This window comes from Mycena indigotica (genome assembly GCF_014461135.1).
Source record: "Mycena indigotica strain 171206Taipei chromosome Unknown Mind.scaff0003, whole genome shotgun sequence".
Lineage (NCBI taxonomy): Eukaryota > Fungi > Basidiomycota > Agaricomycetes > Agaricales > Mycenaceae > Mycena > Mycena indigotica.
In genome coordinates, this window is record NW_023503002.1 from 1,253,422 (window position 1) to 1,273,432 (window position 20,011).

The window sequence follows — 20,011 nt, forward strand, 5'->3', positions numbered from 1 at the left end:
AGTTGGGGTTGAACCAGACTCTATTCCTGACAGGATCGAGTCCGGGACCCCCGGAGACGGGACGAGAGCGGAAACGTGAAGATCGAGAAAGAGGGCGTGAGAAGAAAGAGCGGACGCGTTGAGACGTACCTCCGGTAGCAACCTGGAGTCAACGCGGCTCGGTTCGGCTGCAAGAGGGACCGAGTCGCTGACTATTTTTTTGACTCAGTGTTGTCGACCGGAGTGGCGACCGCCGGAGACGCAGCCACCGGGAGTGATGGTAGTGGCGCGTGTGTCCAACATAGCCTTCTTCTTTCGACATTCGTTGGCCATATGCCCAGACTTGCCACAGAAGAGGCAAAGCTTGTTCTTGATTCTGAACTCGCGTATTTCTGGCTTCAACTTCCCATCAGGACCAAGAAGGGAAGCGTGCGCTTTGGCTGTCTTCGTCTTGTCGTTATTGTTGGAAGACGACGAGGAAGCCTGTTGCTGAGAGCTGTTAGAGCCCTTGTTGCCAGAATTGAATTACCACCTGGAGACGTTTCCGTTCCCGGAGTTGTTGCCAGAGGAGCCAGAAGAGCCAGACAATTTTTTCGAAGAGGAGTCCTTTTTAGAACCCCCAGACCCAGAATTCGAGCCACCGGAATGGCCACCGGAATGGCCAGAGCCCGAACCAGAACCAGATCCACCACCATGAGAATCTCTTAACTCCCGCTCCCTCTGCTTCTCCGCTTCACGCTTCCAATACTTGCCGTCGATGAGACGGGCAGTTTGCTTGACTCCGTCCAGCGTATTAGCGTAGACGTAGTGCATCATGTCGTCCTTGATACGTTTAGGAAGACCGGAATAGAAGGTGTGTCGGAGAGCGGAATCACCCCAATTGGTGATGAGAGCGAGGGTGTCGAATTGGATAATGTAAGTGGTGATCTTATCACCGGACTTCATCGTCACATTCCGGATTTTGTCCTCCGCGTCGCCAACCGGGTCCTGAGGACCAAAGTTGTCCTGGAGTTCCTTGATGAACAAAGGGAAAATTGCCGTCCCAAGCCGGAATCGCAATAGCCTGGCCCTGATTCATGGCATACAGGTTAGGCGTAAAATACGCCAATGCGTTTCCGCGCAGATACGAGGTGATGTAGATTATTTTCTCGTCATCAGTAGAGAAATCTTGCTCACGCTCGGCAAAATGCATATAGCACTGGGTGAGGAAGGGGACGAAGCCCAGGGATCGGAACCGTCGAACGTGTCCGGTGCCCGGAGAAGACTCCGATTGGACGGGGCGCAGCATTGTTGCGCTGAGGAAAGTTGGTGAGGAAATGTTGGAAATTTTGGAGAGCGCCAATCATAGCGCGTTGAAGATCACGGCCCGGAGAGCCAGCTCGAGGGACTCCGGCACCACCACCTCCACCAGGTGGCCCACCACCTCCACCTCCACCTCCTCCGCCTCCTCCGCCACCACCTCTAGGGGGACCCCAGAATGGATTTCCAGATCCACCAGGGCCGCCACCAGGACCACCAGGTCCACCACCACCAGGTCCGTCAGGTCCACCACCACCAGGAGGTCCGCCTCTGGGAGAGCCAGGAGGGGAGCCAGAGAGGCGAAGTCAAGAATGGACTCGGCTTGCCGCTAAAAGTCGGAGAGGGGTTGCGGTTTGGTTGACCTTGACCGGAATCGTTTCCGTTCCGGAGCGACCTTGAGGAGGGCTCATGGGCCTGCTAAAAGCGTGCCGATACATCGGGACTGGCTCGCTTTCTTCTTCGATGTCGTGAAGGCGTGTGGGAGTGAGGGGTCGGTAACGTAAGGTAGGAGAGACGGGAGGGGAACTGACGTTAGAAAAACGACCCGTGTTTGGATGCGGAGTCGTTGGCATAGGGATAGTACTTGGATCAGGATCCTGCGGAGACATGACAAAACCAGGCCGGAAAGGGTTGGTCGTGCCAGTAGGTGTCTGAGGAACGGGAACAGGAACCGAAGTGACGGGAGCGCCAGCGTTGTAGGTGGTGGTTCGCCATAGGCGAAGTGAGAGGAACCATTTGTTCGTAGAAGCGGGATGAACGCCGTTGACCAGTATTGGCGGGGTCTATGTTGCCAGAAGAGAGGCGTACGTTTGACATGGTCAAAAGGAAGTGAGTTTGTAAATACTGTTAAGTGCCGTGTCGACCAAAGGGACGGAGACGGAGACGGAGACGGAGACGGAGACGGAGTCAAGTCGGAGACGGAATCAAGTCGTAGAGCACTTGGGGCGGAACACCACAGAAGGATGATTGGGTGACCGGGGCTTCCAGTTGACCAAGACAAGACAAGAGGAGAAGAGCGGAGTCGAGACGACGCTGGGAGATAGAGACCAGCAACGTTAATTTACAAACTGAAGTACGTGATAATACATCAAAGTATTTATAGTACGAGAAGTAACGGAAACGGAATAAGGTATAACAAAGTAAGTAACAAGATTAGAACAAGGTCAAGTAAAGTAGAAGAGGAGTTGCATACGAGGAACAAGGCATAGATGATTGCATAGATCATAAGTCGGAGTAATTGGAAACGCTCAGTAAATCTTCATTGCGTAAAAACCAAATACCGGAGACGGATATCGGAGACGGATGCCGGAGTCGGCACGGATATAACAGATGGTCTACACTGTACTCTATTGCTTAGATTGTCTATTATACTGCTCTCTATGTGAGAAGGCATTATTGACTCATCAGGCTCTAAACACCCTGATTTGACCCCAACACTGACTTCAACAAGGGACCACTTTAACAAGCCCTTTCGGTTCAATTCAACCCTGATTGCTCTGCTTACGAGCCCAACAACTTGTCTGTTCTGTTCCGGGTACATGTTTCTTAGGAGGAGCCTTGTATGGCCCTACCTAAAGCCTGGCACTCATCCAAAGAAAGACCTGATAATAGGGCTATGGTGGCAGGGTAGAGAGTGTGGCAAGGCTTAGCCATCCAAATGTAAGCCTGAATGCTGACATGGGTTGGGGATGCCCAAGATGTCCAACAGGTAGAGTTTGCATAGAGACCTTGATTGGTGACAGCCTGAAGAGGCTATATAGCCTTGGGCTCAAAGATCTTGGAGGAAGGTGGTGAATCCACATCCAGAGAGGTCTCTGATGGCATCAGTGAAACCTGGTGGTGACTCTGGGGAGGGCAGTTGTCACGGATAAGACCTGGCCCGTCCGCTCTGGCGCTGGTGTCGGGCCATCACGGGCCCGCAACACGCAGTACGTGACGACAGGGAATATGCGCCCCAGTAGGAGGAATGCACACGTGGGAAACATGTGACCGAGAATGATGTGTCGAGCCGTTGCCGAGCCTAACTCCACACCAGGGAGACTGGGGAGGAGTGCTAGGAGGTTAGGAGTAGCGCCTGGCCCACAAGAGATGTACGATCGTCCCCTCTGCGGCCAGGAACGGGGACTGAGGAGGAGCAGGAGAGGCCAGGGTGTCCAATCACCCCTTTGCGGGCCTGCGTATATAATGCGCAATAGCGTACCATGTACTCTATCGCTTAGATCATCTGAAGAACTACTTCTCTCTATGCAAGGAGGAACCACTGACTCATCCGGCCCAACACGACCCGATTCAAACCCTCGACTACTGACAGCAACAAGGGAACGAGTTAATGGGCCCTTTCGGTTTCGATCTACCCCGCTCACCATACACACAGGCCCGATAATCCGTCTGTTCTGTTCCGGGCGCGCATTCTTAGGAGAAGACCCTGCATGGCCCGACCCGCAGTCTGACAGCAGTCATGAGAGTCGGAAACTGAGGACTACTGGATGTGGGATATATTAAAGGCAGTGAAGAGAGAGTGTCAAGGGTATGGAGATGTAGAGATCTGTCAGACTGCGGGTCGGGCCGTGCAAGGACCTCTCCTAAGAACGCGCGCCCGGAACAGAACAGACGGATAGTCGGGCCCGGAGGTACGGCGGGCGGGGTAGATCGAAACCGAAAGGGCCCGTGAACTCCACCCTGTATACCCAGTCTTTTGCAAAAGATGTGGGCCACTGCCTACCAGTCTAATGCAAAAGATGTGGGCAATTGCCCACAGGTCACAAGCCTGTAATATAAATACTAGATTAAAGAGCCAAATTGATAGCTATGACTAAGCTAATGCTATATATGGTAATAGAAGTCACTATTTCTTCAGGCCGATGATTCGGTATATAATTTGGAATAGTTTATAATACAGGGCAAGGGAATTGATGTAATCACATGTCACATTGATGGAACAGAGCCTAATAAGCAAATCAATTGATCTTCATCAAAAATGGTTCCACATCAAAAACATTATATAAAAGGCATTGATCCCATCACCTAGAAGGTGCTAGAAAGCCCTAAAATAATTAATTATCATGGAAATACTTGTGACATTTGTGACTTTAGAGCTGTTGCCCACATCTTTTGCATTACACCCATGGGCAGTGGCCCACATCTTTTGCATAGAAGTAGCTATATCAGCTGTGAACTCGGTCCCTTGCCGTGGTCGGTGGTCGAAGGTTCGAATCGGGTCGTGTCGGGCCCGATGAGTCGATAACGTCTCCTTGCACGGAGTAAGGTAGTTCTTCAGACAACTATCGCGCCTTATATACACGGGCCCGCAAAGGGGGTGATCGGACACCCTGGCCTCTTCTTCTCCTCCTCGCTCCCGTTCCTGGCCGCAGAGGGGACGATCGTACATCTCTTGCAGGCCAGGTGCTACTCCTAACCTCCTAGCACTCCTCCCCAGTCCCCTTGTGTCGAGTTGGGCTTGGCGACGGCTCGACGCGTCGTTCTCGGTCACGTGCTTCCCACGTGTGCGTTCCTCCTACTGGGGCGCCTGTTCCCCGTCGTCACATGCTGCGTGCTACGGGCCCGCGATGGCCCGACACCAGCGCCGGAGCGGACGGGCCGGGTCTTATCCGTGACAAGATATAAGTGGAGACATGGCACTTAATGAGATCAAGTGATGGGATCAGGTTTCTCTGATACCCCTAGAGCCATCACTGATTGTCACTGGGCCATTTCCACAATTTTTCTATATGAAAATTTAGCTAAAAAGATTAAAACTTTTGAATAAATTTTTCTGAGTCAAAATTTGAACTTTTTTCAGCAACTTTGACATGTAAAATATCAGAGAAAAAACTTGAGGTTTTTACCTAATGATTACGAAAAAAAATGTCAGACTATATATGGAGAAAAACCTAGGACAATAATTTTAAGTTTTTGCAAGTAGTTTGTCAAGCCCTGGGTTCAAAAACCCTTTTTCTTCACCCTTTAAACCTTTTATGTTGGCCCTGGTTGATAAGATAAGACAAGGAGGAGATAAGATGGATGATACGATGGTGATTGGATCATCAGATGTTGATGCTGATGTTGATTGACAGCGTGGAGTTGGACATGAGGCAAACAGCACGTAAAGGCATGGCTAAAGTATGACGTCATTGCCTCTTGTATTAGGCATGGTAAATACATGGTAGTAGTGTATATAAGTAGAGTAGATTTCGTCTTGTACCCCAGTCTTTGAATTCCATCATCTTTATGATATCTTTTCACAGTGCTTCTTGCTTGCCTTCACTGGCCAACTGGCATCCTCTGAATTGGTGTTGTTTGTGACATAGTTTCTGCCAACAAAAAATTCAGATAGCTAGTCTTGCTATCAACTCTCCATGGAGAGTTCTCCATGGAGTCTGCTGCTTTCTGAGTATGACCATAGATGCTTTCTAAAGCATCACTAGCTGTTTGAGAACATATCTATAGGCATGTACACAGGTAAATCCAGTGTTGCATCCTGAAGATAGCCTGGGCTGCTTTGGTAAAACATCTGTTGCTGATTGGATAACTTAACTTGGGCTGCCTTCTGAGACTGAGAGCAGCTGCAGCTGCGTTGAAGAGTTCTCTGATCTGTGAGAGGGAAAAAATCTCTTCATGAAAATTTTTCTATGCAAGAAATGAATTTAGATGAAGAACATATGAATAACAGAAGGCTGGTGTGTGGAAGGAATCTTTTTCTTAAAAAAAACCCCCTCAAAAAGTAAGAAAACAAATCTCAACAGTACTTACATAAGACAAGAGCCTGTACAAAAGAAGAGACACAAGATTGAGAGCATACCATTACACCAAGAAGCAGTGGGATAGGTGGCTGGCAGTATAGATATAGTATGAATTTGAGCGCCAGCCCCCTCCAGCTCCGTAAAGCATCTATAGCAACATTTCAAAACAACCATAGCTGCCCTTCAAGACCACCTATAGCTAGAAAATACAAGCAACCTGTGCTGGCTTGACAATGCAGCTACAGTTGTTTTACCCAGTCCAGCCTTAGACAGTCTGACAAGCTAGCTATAGCTAGCCTTCAAGCTAGCAGTCTCCATGGAGTATGTGGAGAGTTGATAGCAAGACAGTCGATCTCAAAAAATTAGTAGAAAAAAATTCGAGATGTTTCTCAACATTCTTGCTGGTCAAATATTTCAAATTTTTGATTAGTAAAATTTGGTATACAAATAATCACTCTTTTTCCTAATTTTTTTAGCAATAAAAACTTCAAGTTTTTTTCAAGGAGAAAAATTAGAAGTTTTTCTTTCCGCTTTTACTGAGGAAAAACTCAATCAAAAAACTTGAAGTTTTTTGTAAGGGCAACCCCGGAGGCCTGAGATCAAGGTCCTAGCAGGGGAGGATCCGAAGAGTGAACATTGGTAAGCGAATACAAATGAAGCTGACCTAGCAGGGGAGGATCCGAAGAGAAGAAACTCTAAGGGTCCGCCTGCTAGGTAGCTGACTATATACTGCTTGTTCGTAGCTGCCGCTGTCGGGCACAGAAGGCTTGGGCGGCGTCGCAGGCGAGGTCCCAGGGCGACCGTCGGGAGGGCGTTGACGGATCGGTGATTGTGCGGGCGAGATGGAGGGCCGGACCGGAGTCAGAACCGGAGTCGGACCGGAATCGGGCGCGTCTCCGGGCCGAAAGGGAGGTTCCCCTGACATTTTTTCTTTGAGAAAAATTTAAGTCTTTGCTTATAAAAAAGACTGGTCATTTGTGTAACAATTTTTACTGATCCAAAATTTGAAACATTTTACTTGTAAAAATATTGACAAACACCTTGAATTTTTTTTCTTCAATTTATTTTCATTTTTTTATAGTGCAGGTGGGGCAGCATGTCTGGTTATTATTTATTTGAACACCTTGTACCTATTGGAAGTAGTACAGTTAACAAAGTTATCCTACTAGATTCATGTAAGGGGAGCAATCCAGGGAGAGCTATATATATAGTAAAGAGAGACATTTACAGGTCACTGCCCAGGGGAGTGTATTTTTAAATGCTGTCCTCACAGTAGTGTGGGGATTTGCAGCCAGCTCCCAGCCAGCTCCTAGTGGGAACCACTAAAACCCTAGGCCTTTTGAACTAGTCCTTCTGCATGTTGCAGATCTTTAGCACTTTGAACCACATGTCTTTAACCAGGTCTTTGCTCAAGGTCACTGGGGTTACCACTCTTTTTGCTCTGTGAGGCCAGGAACATGTTGGTGTCTAGACAGCCATTTATAATGGTAAACTACCTATTTAATATCTCCATTTTTGAGTGCTCCACCCCATCTGCAGGGATGACCCTCTCATTTTAGAGTTTCCAGATGTCCTCGTTTTTTCTCTATATATAGTCTGGCATTTTTCTTCGTAATCATTGAGTAAAAAACCTCAAGTTTTTTCTCTGACATTTTGCAGATAAAAGTTGCTGAAAAAAGTTTAAATTTTGGGCCAGAAAAAAAATTATTCAAAAGTTTCATATTTTTTAGCTAACTTTTCACAGGGAAAAATTATGGAAATGGTGTTGGGTTGAAGAAATGAGAGTGTCAGAGGAAGAAAAGGGTGGTGGGTAGAGGCAAAAGCAGAGACGAAAGCTGAGGGTTGGCCGACCACTGTTCAGAGTTACATGGCTTGGAGCCAGGCCGGGCTAGTTGCACCCTCTTGCAGAGTACTCACCTAAAAAATTATTAACACTCAGGCTTTAAAGTCACATCACTCTGATTTGGCTCAAAGATTAGAGGTTATCAGCAGCGAAAAAAAACGGGTTTATAAATTTTGGTTTACCTTGTAACTTGTGGTCATTCAACTGAAAGGTGGAGTTGTTTTTCTTACATCTTTTAGAATGTTACCACTTCTCCCTGCCATGCAACCGGGCACTTTTCTCCCAAAATTTACAAGTGGAGCTTAAATCATTCTTAGTTTTCATGCATCAGTCCTCTATATTTTGCTAGAATCGGGGCTGCTAATAACCTCTATTGTTACAAATTTAGCTTAAAACTATGCCCTCAGATCTGGCTGCTCTGCAATGAGGGTCTGCAACGACCTGCTCATCAGCTCTTCTGTGTTCTTTTGATACAAAAGGTCTAAATTTAACTTTGTGTAACGCCAAGAGATTGAGAACCACAAGGACGTGAGAAACAAAATTCGGACCCTGCGAATTGTTTCCGTTGGTTTGTCCTCACATGCAAGCAGTGCCGCGGCGGCAAGATTATGAGTGGGCCTTGGGCTTACACGATGACTCCGTCTTTTATGGAGCGCCCAATCCGCCATTTTCCCCCCCTGCGACTGCACCAGGCTCACAAACGGCGTGACAACTTGAAACCACGCTTCTCGGACATCCGTGCTGACGACAGATGGACTGGGAAATCTTAAACGAGTGACGGATGGCGCGAAATCCCCACATGTCGCTATGCTCTCATATAAAGGTCTATCTATCGTCAAGGATTTTGGCATCCATCAATGCTTTCCCTTGCTGCAACGGTCCTGGGGCTACTAGAAGTCGTGCGAGTGGTGGCTGCGGCGTAAGTACACCTGGTTACACGACTTGCTCGCTTTACTATCGACAGTGACGACCCATGCACCGGTGCTACCTCCGCAACATGGGTTTCAAGCAAGATAGCTCATGCCTGCGAGCTCAACGTACCTTTTGACAAAGCGCGAAGTGAATCCGTCATCGACTCCGTCCTCAAGTCCCTCCAATATTATTCGCTCGAAACATGGTTCCTGGACTCACCCAATCCACTCATTCCTCACCACGTCAACGTTCGTGCGTTACTTGAAGGGGTCCAAAAGAGGACTGCAACGGTGGGATATAAGACCGACTGGGATTTCAATTTGGCGGTATGTTCGAAACCGGAGTTTCAAACCACAGCTGACAGACACACGGCCCTAAAAGATTACCGACGCATTCAACAGGGAAGCAGACGGACACACGCTTTTCGTAGCAATATGCACTGAAGCCTTCAGGTGTGGAGGGTTGTTTGCTCACTTATTGACTTTAAGCTGACGTTCTATTAGTTGGAACTTGCCATTTTCTATCGCCACCCTTGCAGACAGCCCCTTCGATCTGGTGGCACATCCAACATTCCTTGTCAATTATGATTTCCCTAATTCAGGTCGCGCTGGCCTCGAGGACTATTATGAGAGCATTGGTGTCCATGTTCGCCCTTTGGACGGTGCTCGTATCCTCAAGATTAATGGCGTTGAAGCTAGCACATACCTCGTCAACCTTGCGACCGAATCAAGCATCTACAACGGACTTGTTGGCTCTTTTGAGACCGTTAATCCCCGTTACATGAGACTGAATTCGCGCTACTCAGCGGATACCGTTTCAGGTCTTTTCACGCAGGTGCTGTACTATCTTGGTTCATAGGCTTACCTGATGTTCCTCTCAAGGAAGTCGGCCGTTTTGGACAGCGCGCGTTCTATCCCGGCGCTGATCAGGTCACTCTGGAGCTGCAACCAGCTAAAGGCAGACCAGTTACGGTCACCATACCATGGGCCGCCACTTTTATCCGTCACGGAAACTCGACACAAAGTTTCATTGAACAGACTTGCTTACCGCCGGCCAGTCAAGACGCTTCGGCCGCCAGACGCCGGCGGGAAGAGAAACGACTAGCGACTTCAGTATCCTCAATGAATGGCAAGAGGAAGGCTGTCATCGCCCCGGATACACCCGAAAAACTGAGAAAACAAGCTTCTGATCAGCGTGGCTTTGCTGGCAGTGGTAACACAGTACAACCTACTTGTGAGTCTTCATAAAAGGCTTGAGCATTCGCTTATTCATTCAGTAAAATCCTTCGGTCACTTCATCACCCTTGATATATACCAACTTGAGCAGCATCCCAACGTTGGGGTTGTGTATTTCGAGCAATTCGAGCCCTCCGATGACACGGGCTTCAATGAATATTTCGATGGGATATCAAACACCCTTTTCTCTGGATTGACTGCACTCAAGGCTGCTGGCGTCAAGCACGTTCTTTTGGATATTTCAGGCAACCGTGGAGGATTCATTTTTGCTGGTAAATTGCCCAAAAATACGTCGCCTGATCCTTATTCCTTTTAGGCGCTATTTCCCTATGGTCATTGTGGCCCAAGGACTTATACCCCGGCTTCCCAGCCGTATTTAGAGACTCGGATTTGATCAGACGCCAGTCTGCTGTTGCAGCCCAGACAGAGAACTTCAACTCGGAATACCTTTTTGAATTTTACCGTGACCTTGGTCAGTATCCGACGCTTATGGCCATTGGCAAGCAATGCTCACCGTAATCCCAGAATACAACTTGCTCAAGAACAATTCTCAATTTATGGATCCTCCGGTGCCACAAGTTGTAAATGGTGTCAAGGATGCATATTCGAAGCAATTCTTCGACGACTTCGGGGAAGGCTCATCTAGCGTCACCAGTTTTACCGAACCACCATTCTCTGGTCAAGACTTTGTCATCGTCTCAAACGGGATATGCGCCTCGACATGTTCGATATTCAGCTCGTATCTCTATCAGAAACACGGTGTTCGTTCTGCTGTGTTCGGCGGTACACCTGCGGCCATCATCTCGCAATTCGATGGAGGAATCAAAGGGTCTGAAGTTACGGACTATGACAGCATTCTCTTTGAACTCGAGACTTTGGGTCTTCAAAATGACCCAGCAGCCCCCCAGCCATTGCCGATCCAGGTTTCCTTCAGCCTCAATTTCAGAAATGCGATTCCCTACATCGATAAGCAGAATGGAATCCTCGAATACGTCTACGAGCCGGCCACCAAAAAGTATCAGTTCACGGTTGACCAGTTTAATCGTCCACAGAAAATATGGGAGTTCGTTGCAGACCAGTTCTGGGGTAAGAAGTAAGCCAACCGCTCGGTGTTTTATATAGCATGCAAAAGCTTGCGAATAAAATTGGTTGATGCGTCAAGAGTCTTGAAACCGATCGCGTTCACAGTGTCGATCGTTTTTAGACTACAAGAGTGTTGTGGTACATGAAAGAATGAATTCCTGAACCTGGCAAAGAGTAAAGGGTAGATAACATATTTGATCATTGCTGTGACAGAACCTCGAAGGTCTTTCTCTCATTTAGAAGGGAGCGCTTTGGGTTGGCTAGGGGCAACGCTCTCTTACGACTTGACCAGTCTTTGGTATTGCGGGTTATATACCGGACGGTGTTTGCGTGGCTGTGGCCTGTGGTTTATTCAAATGGCGACCCTTGGTAATTCCTCCCGTCCAAGCATATGACTCTCTTGTCTCAAGCGCCTCACAGAGCCAATCGCATTCCCGACCACAGATAAAAACTACCAACCTCCTCCTAGACCACGCCCACCTCACCTGCCTTTTCGTCGTATTTCATTACCCAGCAATCCAAACCCCCGGCATCGAGATTCTGTGGTCAGCGTTGCCTCATTCGACTCGCTGCCTGAAGAGGGCACTTCCCCGTCAAGTCCCTCCACCCCAGCAGCTATGCGGAATGTCAACGGGGGCAGACGGCCTAAAGTCCGGCCCATGTCTAGCAGCCGGAAGCTCCCGAAACAGACAGACGGAGCTCGTGAATCTAAACGGCTGAAGGTCATCCAGGAGTTTTTCGAGACAGAGAAGGCTTATGTAGATGGTCTTGACCTCATCTACTCTGTGCGTCCATTGCTATGCCAGCTAACTCACTGCTTATGATATAACAGCATTTCCTTACGCCTATTATCGCCTCCCTTGAGACCTCGCAGCCTCTTCTACAGAGATCGGATCTCGCGTCTGTCTTTTCCAACTTTGTAGACATTTGGAACCTTCACCGAGCATTCTACACCGCCCTCTCCGACCATTTGTCCGACAGCATCGACACAGAACCGCCCCCACTCTCGCCACTGTTACTTTCTCATTTCCCCTACCTTTCGCTTTATAACCCCTTCATTACCTCTTTCCCTTCAACAATATCATCCATGACCAATCTCATTGCCCCACCAACGGCCACACATCCCAATCCGCATTACAGTCCAACCTTCGCTACGTATCTGCTCACGCAGGAAGCAGATCCTCGTTGCATGAAGCTCAAGCTACGAGATTGGCTCTTGACAATTGTTCAGCGGTGTCCACGTTACCTTCTACTTCTGAAAGATCTAATATCTTGCACCGACCCCGATGATCCAGAGCATGCTCAACTCACCGCCGTCCATGCCCTCGTAGCGAAAAGTTAGTAATTTGATTCTCTGGCGCCGGGAACGCTAATAAAGTCAACTAGTCACACTTACCCTCAATACGTCCATTCATACACACGCACAAACTCTGTCTCTCCTCGCCCTCCAACGCGCTACTCCCAACCTCCCCTTCCAGCTAATTATTCCCGGTCGAGCTCTCATCAAGCGTGGACCGCTCTCACATGTCGAACTCAGCTGCCCACCACGAGATCGCGAATTCCTACTTTTTTCAGACTGCATTATCTGGCTTGAAGCAGATGAAGGCTGGGTTGGTGGCAACGCGAGCAGCCCCATCTCCAGTGGCACACATCTCAGTCCTGTTCGACCCAGCATCGTGCGTACCAGAAGCAAGAGCGATGCGGAGTTACCAACGCGTGGAACTGATGGCGAGATAATAGGCACCAAGAGCCTATTGCCGCTTCCACCAGCTCGTAAATCCGCATACCATCATCCCGTCTCAAAGATGAAGCGCAAAAGAAACGCGAGCAGTGGACAAAACGATGAAGGTAGATGGTCATACAAGGGGCGAACCGATTTGGTCGACCTTGAGGTTGTGGTCACTGCACCGCGTGAACTGGGAGAAGAGCGAAGATTTGAAGTGCTCAGTCCGGAGGGTAGCTTTGTGCTTTACGCTGGTCTGTTTTGGCTTCACGTTACTTCATTCTTTTGATGCTTACGCTACGATAGACTCAGAAGAGGAACGCGATGAATGGACCACAGCTATACGGCAAACGAAAGCTCAATTATTTATTTCACTCAATGCTACGCATCCCGACTCGACTCTAACTTCCTCTTCGTCAACTGCACATCTTCGACGTTCTTTACAAGCTCTGCCATTCCCTCCAACGGACGAGCGGCTCACTTCTCCGAAGCTGGGCAAGAAGGGTAAAAAGCTTGAACGGCGCGGCAGAGTTGAACATTGGGTCCCTGCTATCTGGATACCTGATGAAAAGACCGAAGGATGCATGAGATGTGGTCGGACTTTTGGTTGGCGAAGGAGAAGACATCATTGTCGACTATGTGGTCGATGTGTCTGTGCTTCGTGTTCCGAAAGAGTGAGTTTCTTCTGCGTTGAAGAGTATCTGTTCAATGCCTGTTTAGACCTTCTTCATCACCGACCCAAATTCAAAGGAGGAATCTAGCAAACCAGCCCGTGCTTGTAATGCATGCTATGAGACTGTGTTTCCTCTTTTGGACAACCCCAGTGACGAGGAAGAACCGGACGATATCCCAAACAATATGCTTGACGCCCACTCGAACACGATGTCGTCACTCTCCAATTTCCCATCTTGGTTGTCTATGCCATCTCTTCCATTAACATCGACACCAGAAGCCCTCATGGCCATCGATAGAGGGCAGAATAGACAACAGCAGGCTAAATACGACCGGCTTCGTCGTGGAGATGCTGCTTCCGCCTCGCAATACGCCGTCTACGCACACGGCGAAGAAAGTAGCGAGATGTCCACGCACGGAGTTGTACGAGTCAGATCGCCACCACCTCGACCAAGGAGTTATCATCAGATTCTAGAAGACTTTGAAGAGTCATCTAGATTCATGATTACTTCGCCTGTTGATGAGGAGGACGAAGACGGCAATACGACAACTACTTCTACAACGTCCAGATCACACTCACGACCTGAAACGATCATTGACTTGGGAGATGATGACGATATTCCAAGGGAAGACACAGCCAGACGAAATAAGCGCTTTTCTTTGCCTGCAGTTGCTCTCCATACGACTAGCGTAACTGCGAGGACCCAAGCTATGCCAGACAAACGACTCAGCAGTGCCGTTGGAGGGCAGCCTCACAAGGCGATGAGAACTAAAAGGTTCTCGCTTGTTTTAGGGAGCAGGCCACATATTGGCGGGAAAGCTCATAGTGAACTGATTTCAGGAAGGAGCCCAGCCGGCGGGGAGCAGTCAGGGCCCGATTTGGGCAAAGGCGTGGCTGCTGGGAAGCTGAACGAACTGTTGGGTCGACACAAGGCTCAAACGACACCTGCTGCATAAACGATTCGCAAACACTTTTGATGACCTTTGACTCTTTACGGACACGTCTCGATCCTCGCACAATTTTTAATATTATTCACTATTAACCAGCACTGTAAAAATGTAATAGCCTGTAGCAACAACTTGCAATGGAAACGCCGAGAACATGATCAATCGTTACTACCTCTTTCGTCCTCCCACCATCTACACACACACGTCCCATGGCCCCATCACTCGCTAGCAAGCTCTATACGCTCTTTTCGTCCACGCTCGTTTCGATTCAAGCTTTCTTTATCTGGCTGTTCGCCTCGACGCCTAACCCTATCCTACAAATTACACCCTACCCGTTCAGACCAGATTTGGAAGGGAGAGTGCTCGATATCAGTCTAAGTGCGTACCGTCTCGCTCAAAAGCCCACCATCTTACCATTTCTATCTAGGCTCGATAGAAGCGCAGACTCTCGATATCTCGCTGCAATTGGATAACCTGGGTAAATTACTTATTCCCGCTAAAACATGAATTGTTATTAACGAAGCTTAGCCCGCAGTAGTAGTGCACCCTCTAGACGTCGTGCTGCTAGTGCTCCAACGACTAGTACATTCGTTACCATTCCTCTGAATCAGCACAACAACGCTATCCTGCCTCTCTGCCACTCTCGCCGTTTCTCTGATACTGCCGAAACTCAACTCAAGACCACCTCATTTCCTCTCGCCAACCTCGCGGCTCCTCGATCCTTCGTCGTGCCACCGCCGCCCCAAGGCAAATCCACCAAGAGTCGCATCTCGCTCAGGAGTATTGTCCGCAAGAACAAGGAGAATCATACCAAGCAGTCAAGTCCAGCCTTGCCAGTCGCTCGCAAGCCTTTGGCATTCAAACCTGCCTCTCGTTATCTCCATCTCGTCGCTAATTCGCCAGTGGTCCCGACGGTCTCGACATCAGTTGCTACTTCGGGCCCGTCACTTGGGCTTGGAAACTACAGCTACCCACGACGCAGATCAATTATCGGCCGGGCAGATGCAGAAGACAAGCCGGAAACTGAGGACCCATCGAATGCTTTTGACTTTGCTGCTCGCGTCAAAAGCGCATTCTATGGGTGTCGAGCTCTTGATGACGATGACTGTGATGCTCGAGAGTTTTTCAAACGCGATTCCTCTTTTGGTTGCCAGTTACACGATCAATATGGAGGGGAAGAACAGACACAGCTCGATGACTTGACTGTTTCAACCGATTCTGTCTACGACGCGTCTTTTAACACGAGCAGTATAGTTGATGGCAGCTTCGCCTTCTCTGCCACCTCTTCGGACTCCTCCAGCTCTATTGTCACCTCAGAAACGTCAATATTAGCGCTTCCAGTTGGTAAACTGGCCCCCCTGACCCCAAACACGATGATCCTCCACCATTTGCAAACCTCGTCGGACTCTTCTTCTGAGTTGCCGTATCTCTCCGCGGGAGACCGTACCTCAAACGGCAGTATGGCTTGTGAACTATCGATGTTGCCACCATCTCGTCCTGCATCAAGTATCTGTCTCGACACAAGCCACGTATTTAGCGACTTGTTGGCGTCGTTGGAGTGCAAGTTCCCTGGAACAGAGTTGTCGGATCTCGAGGGGATAGGGGGCAAATACCGTGGTGCCATTGACCCTTTTATCGTGGAAGACGAAGACGGGTGGAGCGAAGTGGTTTCGTTGGCGAACTCTTCCTTGTAGTTAAGATGAAATGGCTTGCAATCACTACCAACGAAAGAAAGAACAAACAAGCTAAGGATACACTGTGATGCGGAGTACTTAACAGTCAAGCTGAGGAAATGGATAATCTTAGGGAGCGGCCTTGGAGGTCCTTAAGATCGTGCATGATTATTTGGCGTTTGTTGTTCCACTCCGTCCAAACGTCGTAGCCAATATATATGTGACAGGCGAAGTTGGGGTTGGAGAGGAGAAGCAAAGACGCCGCTCGAGACCGTAGGAAGCCGGAGAGCACCTGAGGGTCAGAGTCGATCCCAAATGGGCTGCGAAGGACGAGATGGCCGAGCCTGGGAACAAGGCCAGTGGACGTGCCAATGTTGGTCACAGTCAATGCCTGGAAGAAGGAGGTGGCGATAATAGGAGAGGATGGATCGTAGTCCTTCAGCGAGAGACTCTGGAGAAACGGCAGAGCATGCAAACATTCGTGTAGCTGAGCGAGCGTGAGGGTGACAGCGAGGAGATCCAAAGAGGTAAGATGGTTGGAGAAAATCGAACGCGCCGCCAAACTGATGAATTCGGCATGCGGCCATGGTAGTGGAAGTGGCTCTCTGCTATCGAGAGTTGGCGCCCGCTCGAAGGACAGTGAACGAAGGTTGGGCAGAGTCAAACTACCCAAAATTTTGTCGAAAACTCGCGTGACTTGCTCTTTAGCATGGGGCCTGTGCACGTCGCCCGCTTGCAGCGACAAACATGAGACTTGAGAAACAGTCTGCGAAATTTCGACTGCATCCACGCCTTGTATGAGCTGTGGGTGGAGAGTCGGATAAAACGCGAGGGAATACTGGAGGGTTGTCGGTAGAGCGTTGAGAACGGCAACACCGGCATTTAGTTCCCCAAGATACACGGTGCAAGTAAGTCTTGTGAGTCGATGGAAACAAGAGCTGGGAATAGCCTGAATCAGAGTGGCACTGACGGAAACAGTTTTAAGTCTTTGAGCGGATTCCATCCACCTCAGAACATTAGATGTGGGGTCAGGGACGTCTGCGGCTGCCAGTCGAAGATTTTCAAGCAATGAGACATTATTCAATGCCTTACTGGAAAGGAGCTCCATATCTTCGACTAAGCGCAACGTCGTCAGATGAAGGCTTCGAGTTGAAGGCAGAAAAATGGGGAGTATATCAAGACAGCTTCTGTTGAATTTGAGCAGACGTATGTCAAAGGGGGCACCATGGGATCTTTGCAGCGTCGTGTCAACAAGCGCGGTGACGGTCTCCCCTGAGTTTTTAGATGTCAAGACAGATTCGAGGGCTTTCACGTCAATGAGCGTCCACAATTTCGGGCTACGGAGAACAATTCCTCGCCAGTAAGCGCTGACATGCGACAAAGCGCGGGCAGGAGCATGAGCAGCTCTCGCTAAATCTGCACCTTGCTCAGTGTTGAAGTCCAAAGAGTGCACGTGGTATTGGAAGATTTGTACGAGCACATCTTCAGGCAACATTTGGATAGGTGAAAAGAGAGAAAGGTAAGCATCGAGGTGCCGGCGGAAGGCTTGAAGGTCTGAGTCGGATGTGAATGGACGAGTGATTGTGGACGGAATCAAGTGGGACCGAAGATGATGAAGTATTGTATCGAGAGGTGGGATCCCGAGGGAATGGCTGAAAGCATCTGCGAAAGAGCTGTTATTGGATTGCATGCGATTTGGAGAGGAGCAGGTTGATTTGGATCACATGATCAGCGATTTGATGATCGAACTAACGATAAGATAAAAGATTATATAACTTAGTGTGTGACTGTCACCGTCATGTGAAATGGGAAACCTTTGACTAGGCACCACTGGCAATGGACTCTAATTCTGAGGCCAGTAATGCAACGCCCTTCAAATCTCCGAGTTTTTGCCCTCTGGAATTGGATTGCTGCTATACCTCTCATCTCATTCGTCGACGGGCGGCTTCGACGTCTCACAAGAACTCCAGCAATTCTTCCGCTTCCGACAAGTCAATTCCCCACTGGCAAGCGACTGCCTCGGTCACTCGTCACAGCGCTGTAGCCCTGACGGGGACACATGAATTCCGACGCCTGCTGCAGACTGGCGCCGTGCTACATTTGGAATGTACAGATGAACAGGCCTGTGAACTTGAAGACTCTCACTGGCATTACTTACGCGCTCAAGACCATCTCCGCTGATTGTTGGTATATACTGTAGTACCAATATATACATATATATTCCTCAGCCGACTCGGTAGGTTCAACTTTGAATTTATCAAACACCTATGAAAACACCATGGTCGCTCGGAGTCGCACCTATCTGACGAGTCACGCAGGTCCAGGATTCCCTTCCGTCCATCCGTATCGTCTGAACGTGAACCTTTCATGTTGCACGATTTGACTCCGCGACTCAGAAGATGACAAGTGGCAAGTCGAGCTGCAGGTGGAGATTTTTCTGGGATTTATTTGTAGGATAGCCTGGATCCGGATCCAGAGTAAGGTTGGCCATTGTCAACTGATGCAACCAACTTGACGCTAACCATCCGAGCTCATACTGCAGGTCGAGCCGTGACGACGACAATGATTCATTGACGCTGACGTAGTTTTCCAGGTTCTTCTAGCAATAGCAAGAACAAATGGGCAGCATGACACGGAGCCGTTTGCTGATGTGACTGAACGCCGCAACTCACGATTCCCAGGCTCGTTGGACGAATATAGCTGCCTATACTTTGGGAAGATATCGATTAGATACCATGGGAGCCCAATAACGAAATCACATAAAAAATGCGGAAGCGGGTTGTCTCTGGAGCCCAGACTGAGGCTCAGGCTGTTGTTTCTCATGGGTGCGTGAAAAATGTTCGGACGGAGAGAAGAGTCACCAAGTCAGGTGCACACGCCTCTTGGCTGTTGCGGTGCTAGTGGACATGGCTGGGAAACCCAAGACACTGCAGTGCAACTCACGATGCAACGCACCTTGATGGCGGGATGATGCTAATGTATGACCAGTGAGCAGTTGTGCACCCACCATCAACCAATCTTCGCACACTGTCACGGATTCCACATCAGCCCGATGCGTGTCTCCAAACTCGGACAGATTTCTATTCCCCGACTCTTGGTAGATCCCCACCTCTCTCGTCACCAATCTTCTCTTCTCTGTTTTCCCCGGCTCGGTCCGCACGCCGACTGACATGAAAGTTGGCACCTGCCCTATTTGGCATGCACAAGTAACCGTGCATATGCTAGATTACGCAGCTTTGACGAAGTCTGTTGGAGTAGACATAGTTTCCGACATGGGCGTGGGCGGGATGAAGTGCTATTCCTCGAAACACCTCCGATTGTTTCAAACCCATCGCTCTCTCAGGCTAGTCCATCGATCCATCCATACTGCCCGCTGATTGCCCATAACCAGTGGCGCACTTTTTCGCAGCGGGTAGCTGGGATTCTAGCCACATGCCTTGTAGCCCCGAGTTATATGCGCTTGGGTCGCTTGGCAATCCTGGCGGTCATCTTGTGAACGTCGTATTCTGCCATTGTTGGTAACCCGCTCCCATGCGAGTTGGCTTGGAGTTGTCGGTACCCGCCCGTGTCCGTGCCTCCCTTGATCCGGGCCTGGGACCCGGTCAAATGATGCGCCAGTCCGGTCTTCAGTTGTTTAGCAGCGGTTGACCGGTTTCTCCCGGGATTCAAATGACTGGAAAACACTATCACCGATGGCGGCATTCAATCGTATTGCGCATCTCGGATTTGAGCGAGGCACGGCAACTCAAGGCAACTTAAGCTGCCTTGAGCGCCTGAGGCTTGTTTGCCCGACGGGACGGACATATATATATCATAATAGGACTTGATAAGTGCAAAAAATGAGACTGACGGAGCCGAGAGCTGCTCTGCCAATGACTGAAATCCATCAGCTTATTCCTGGGGCT

General features: G+C 49.2%; 2 protein-coding genes across 2 annotated transcripts; both read left to right on the top strand.

Annotated features, from left to right (window-relative positions):
* Positions 1–8,717: 8,717 nt before the first annotated feature.
* On the top strand, positions 8,718–11,104 carry MIND_00307600 (uncharacterized protein; the record flags this gene model as incomplete). Its single annotated transcript, XM_037359934.1, has 8 exons — positions 8,718–8,779; positions 8,825–9,098; positions 9,154–9,224; positions 9,276–9,606; positions 9,654–10,005; positions 10,049–10,279; positions 10,324–10,479; positions 10,533–11,104. The coding sequence occupies 8 exons, from the start codon at positions 8,718–8,720 to the stop codon at positions 11,102–11,104; spliced, it is 2,049 nt and encodes a 682-aa protein (XP_037222819.1).
* Positions 11,105–14,642: 3,538 nt separating this feature from the next.
* On the top strand, positions 14,643–16,127 carry MIND_00307800 (uncharacterized protein; the record flags this gene model as incomplete). Its single annotated transcript, XM_037359935.1, has 3 exons — positions 14,643–14,811; positions 14,861–14,911; positions 14,962–16,127. 3 exons carry the CDS (start codon positions 14,643–14,645, stop codon positions 16,125–16,127), a joined length of 1,386 nt encoding a protein of 461 aa, XP_037222820.1.
* Positions 16,128–20,011: the final 3,884 nt, after the last annotated feature.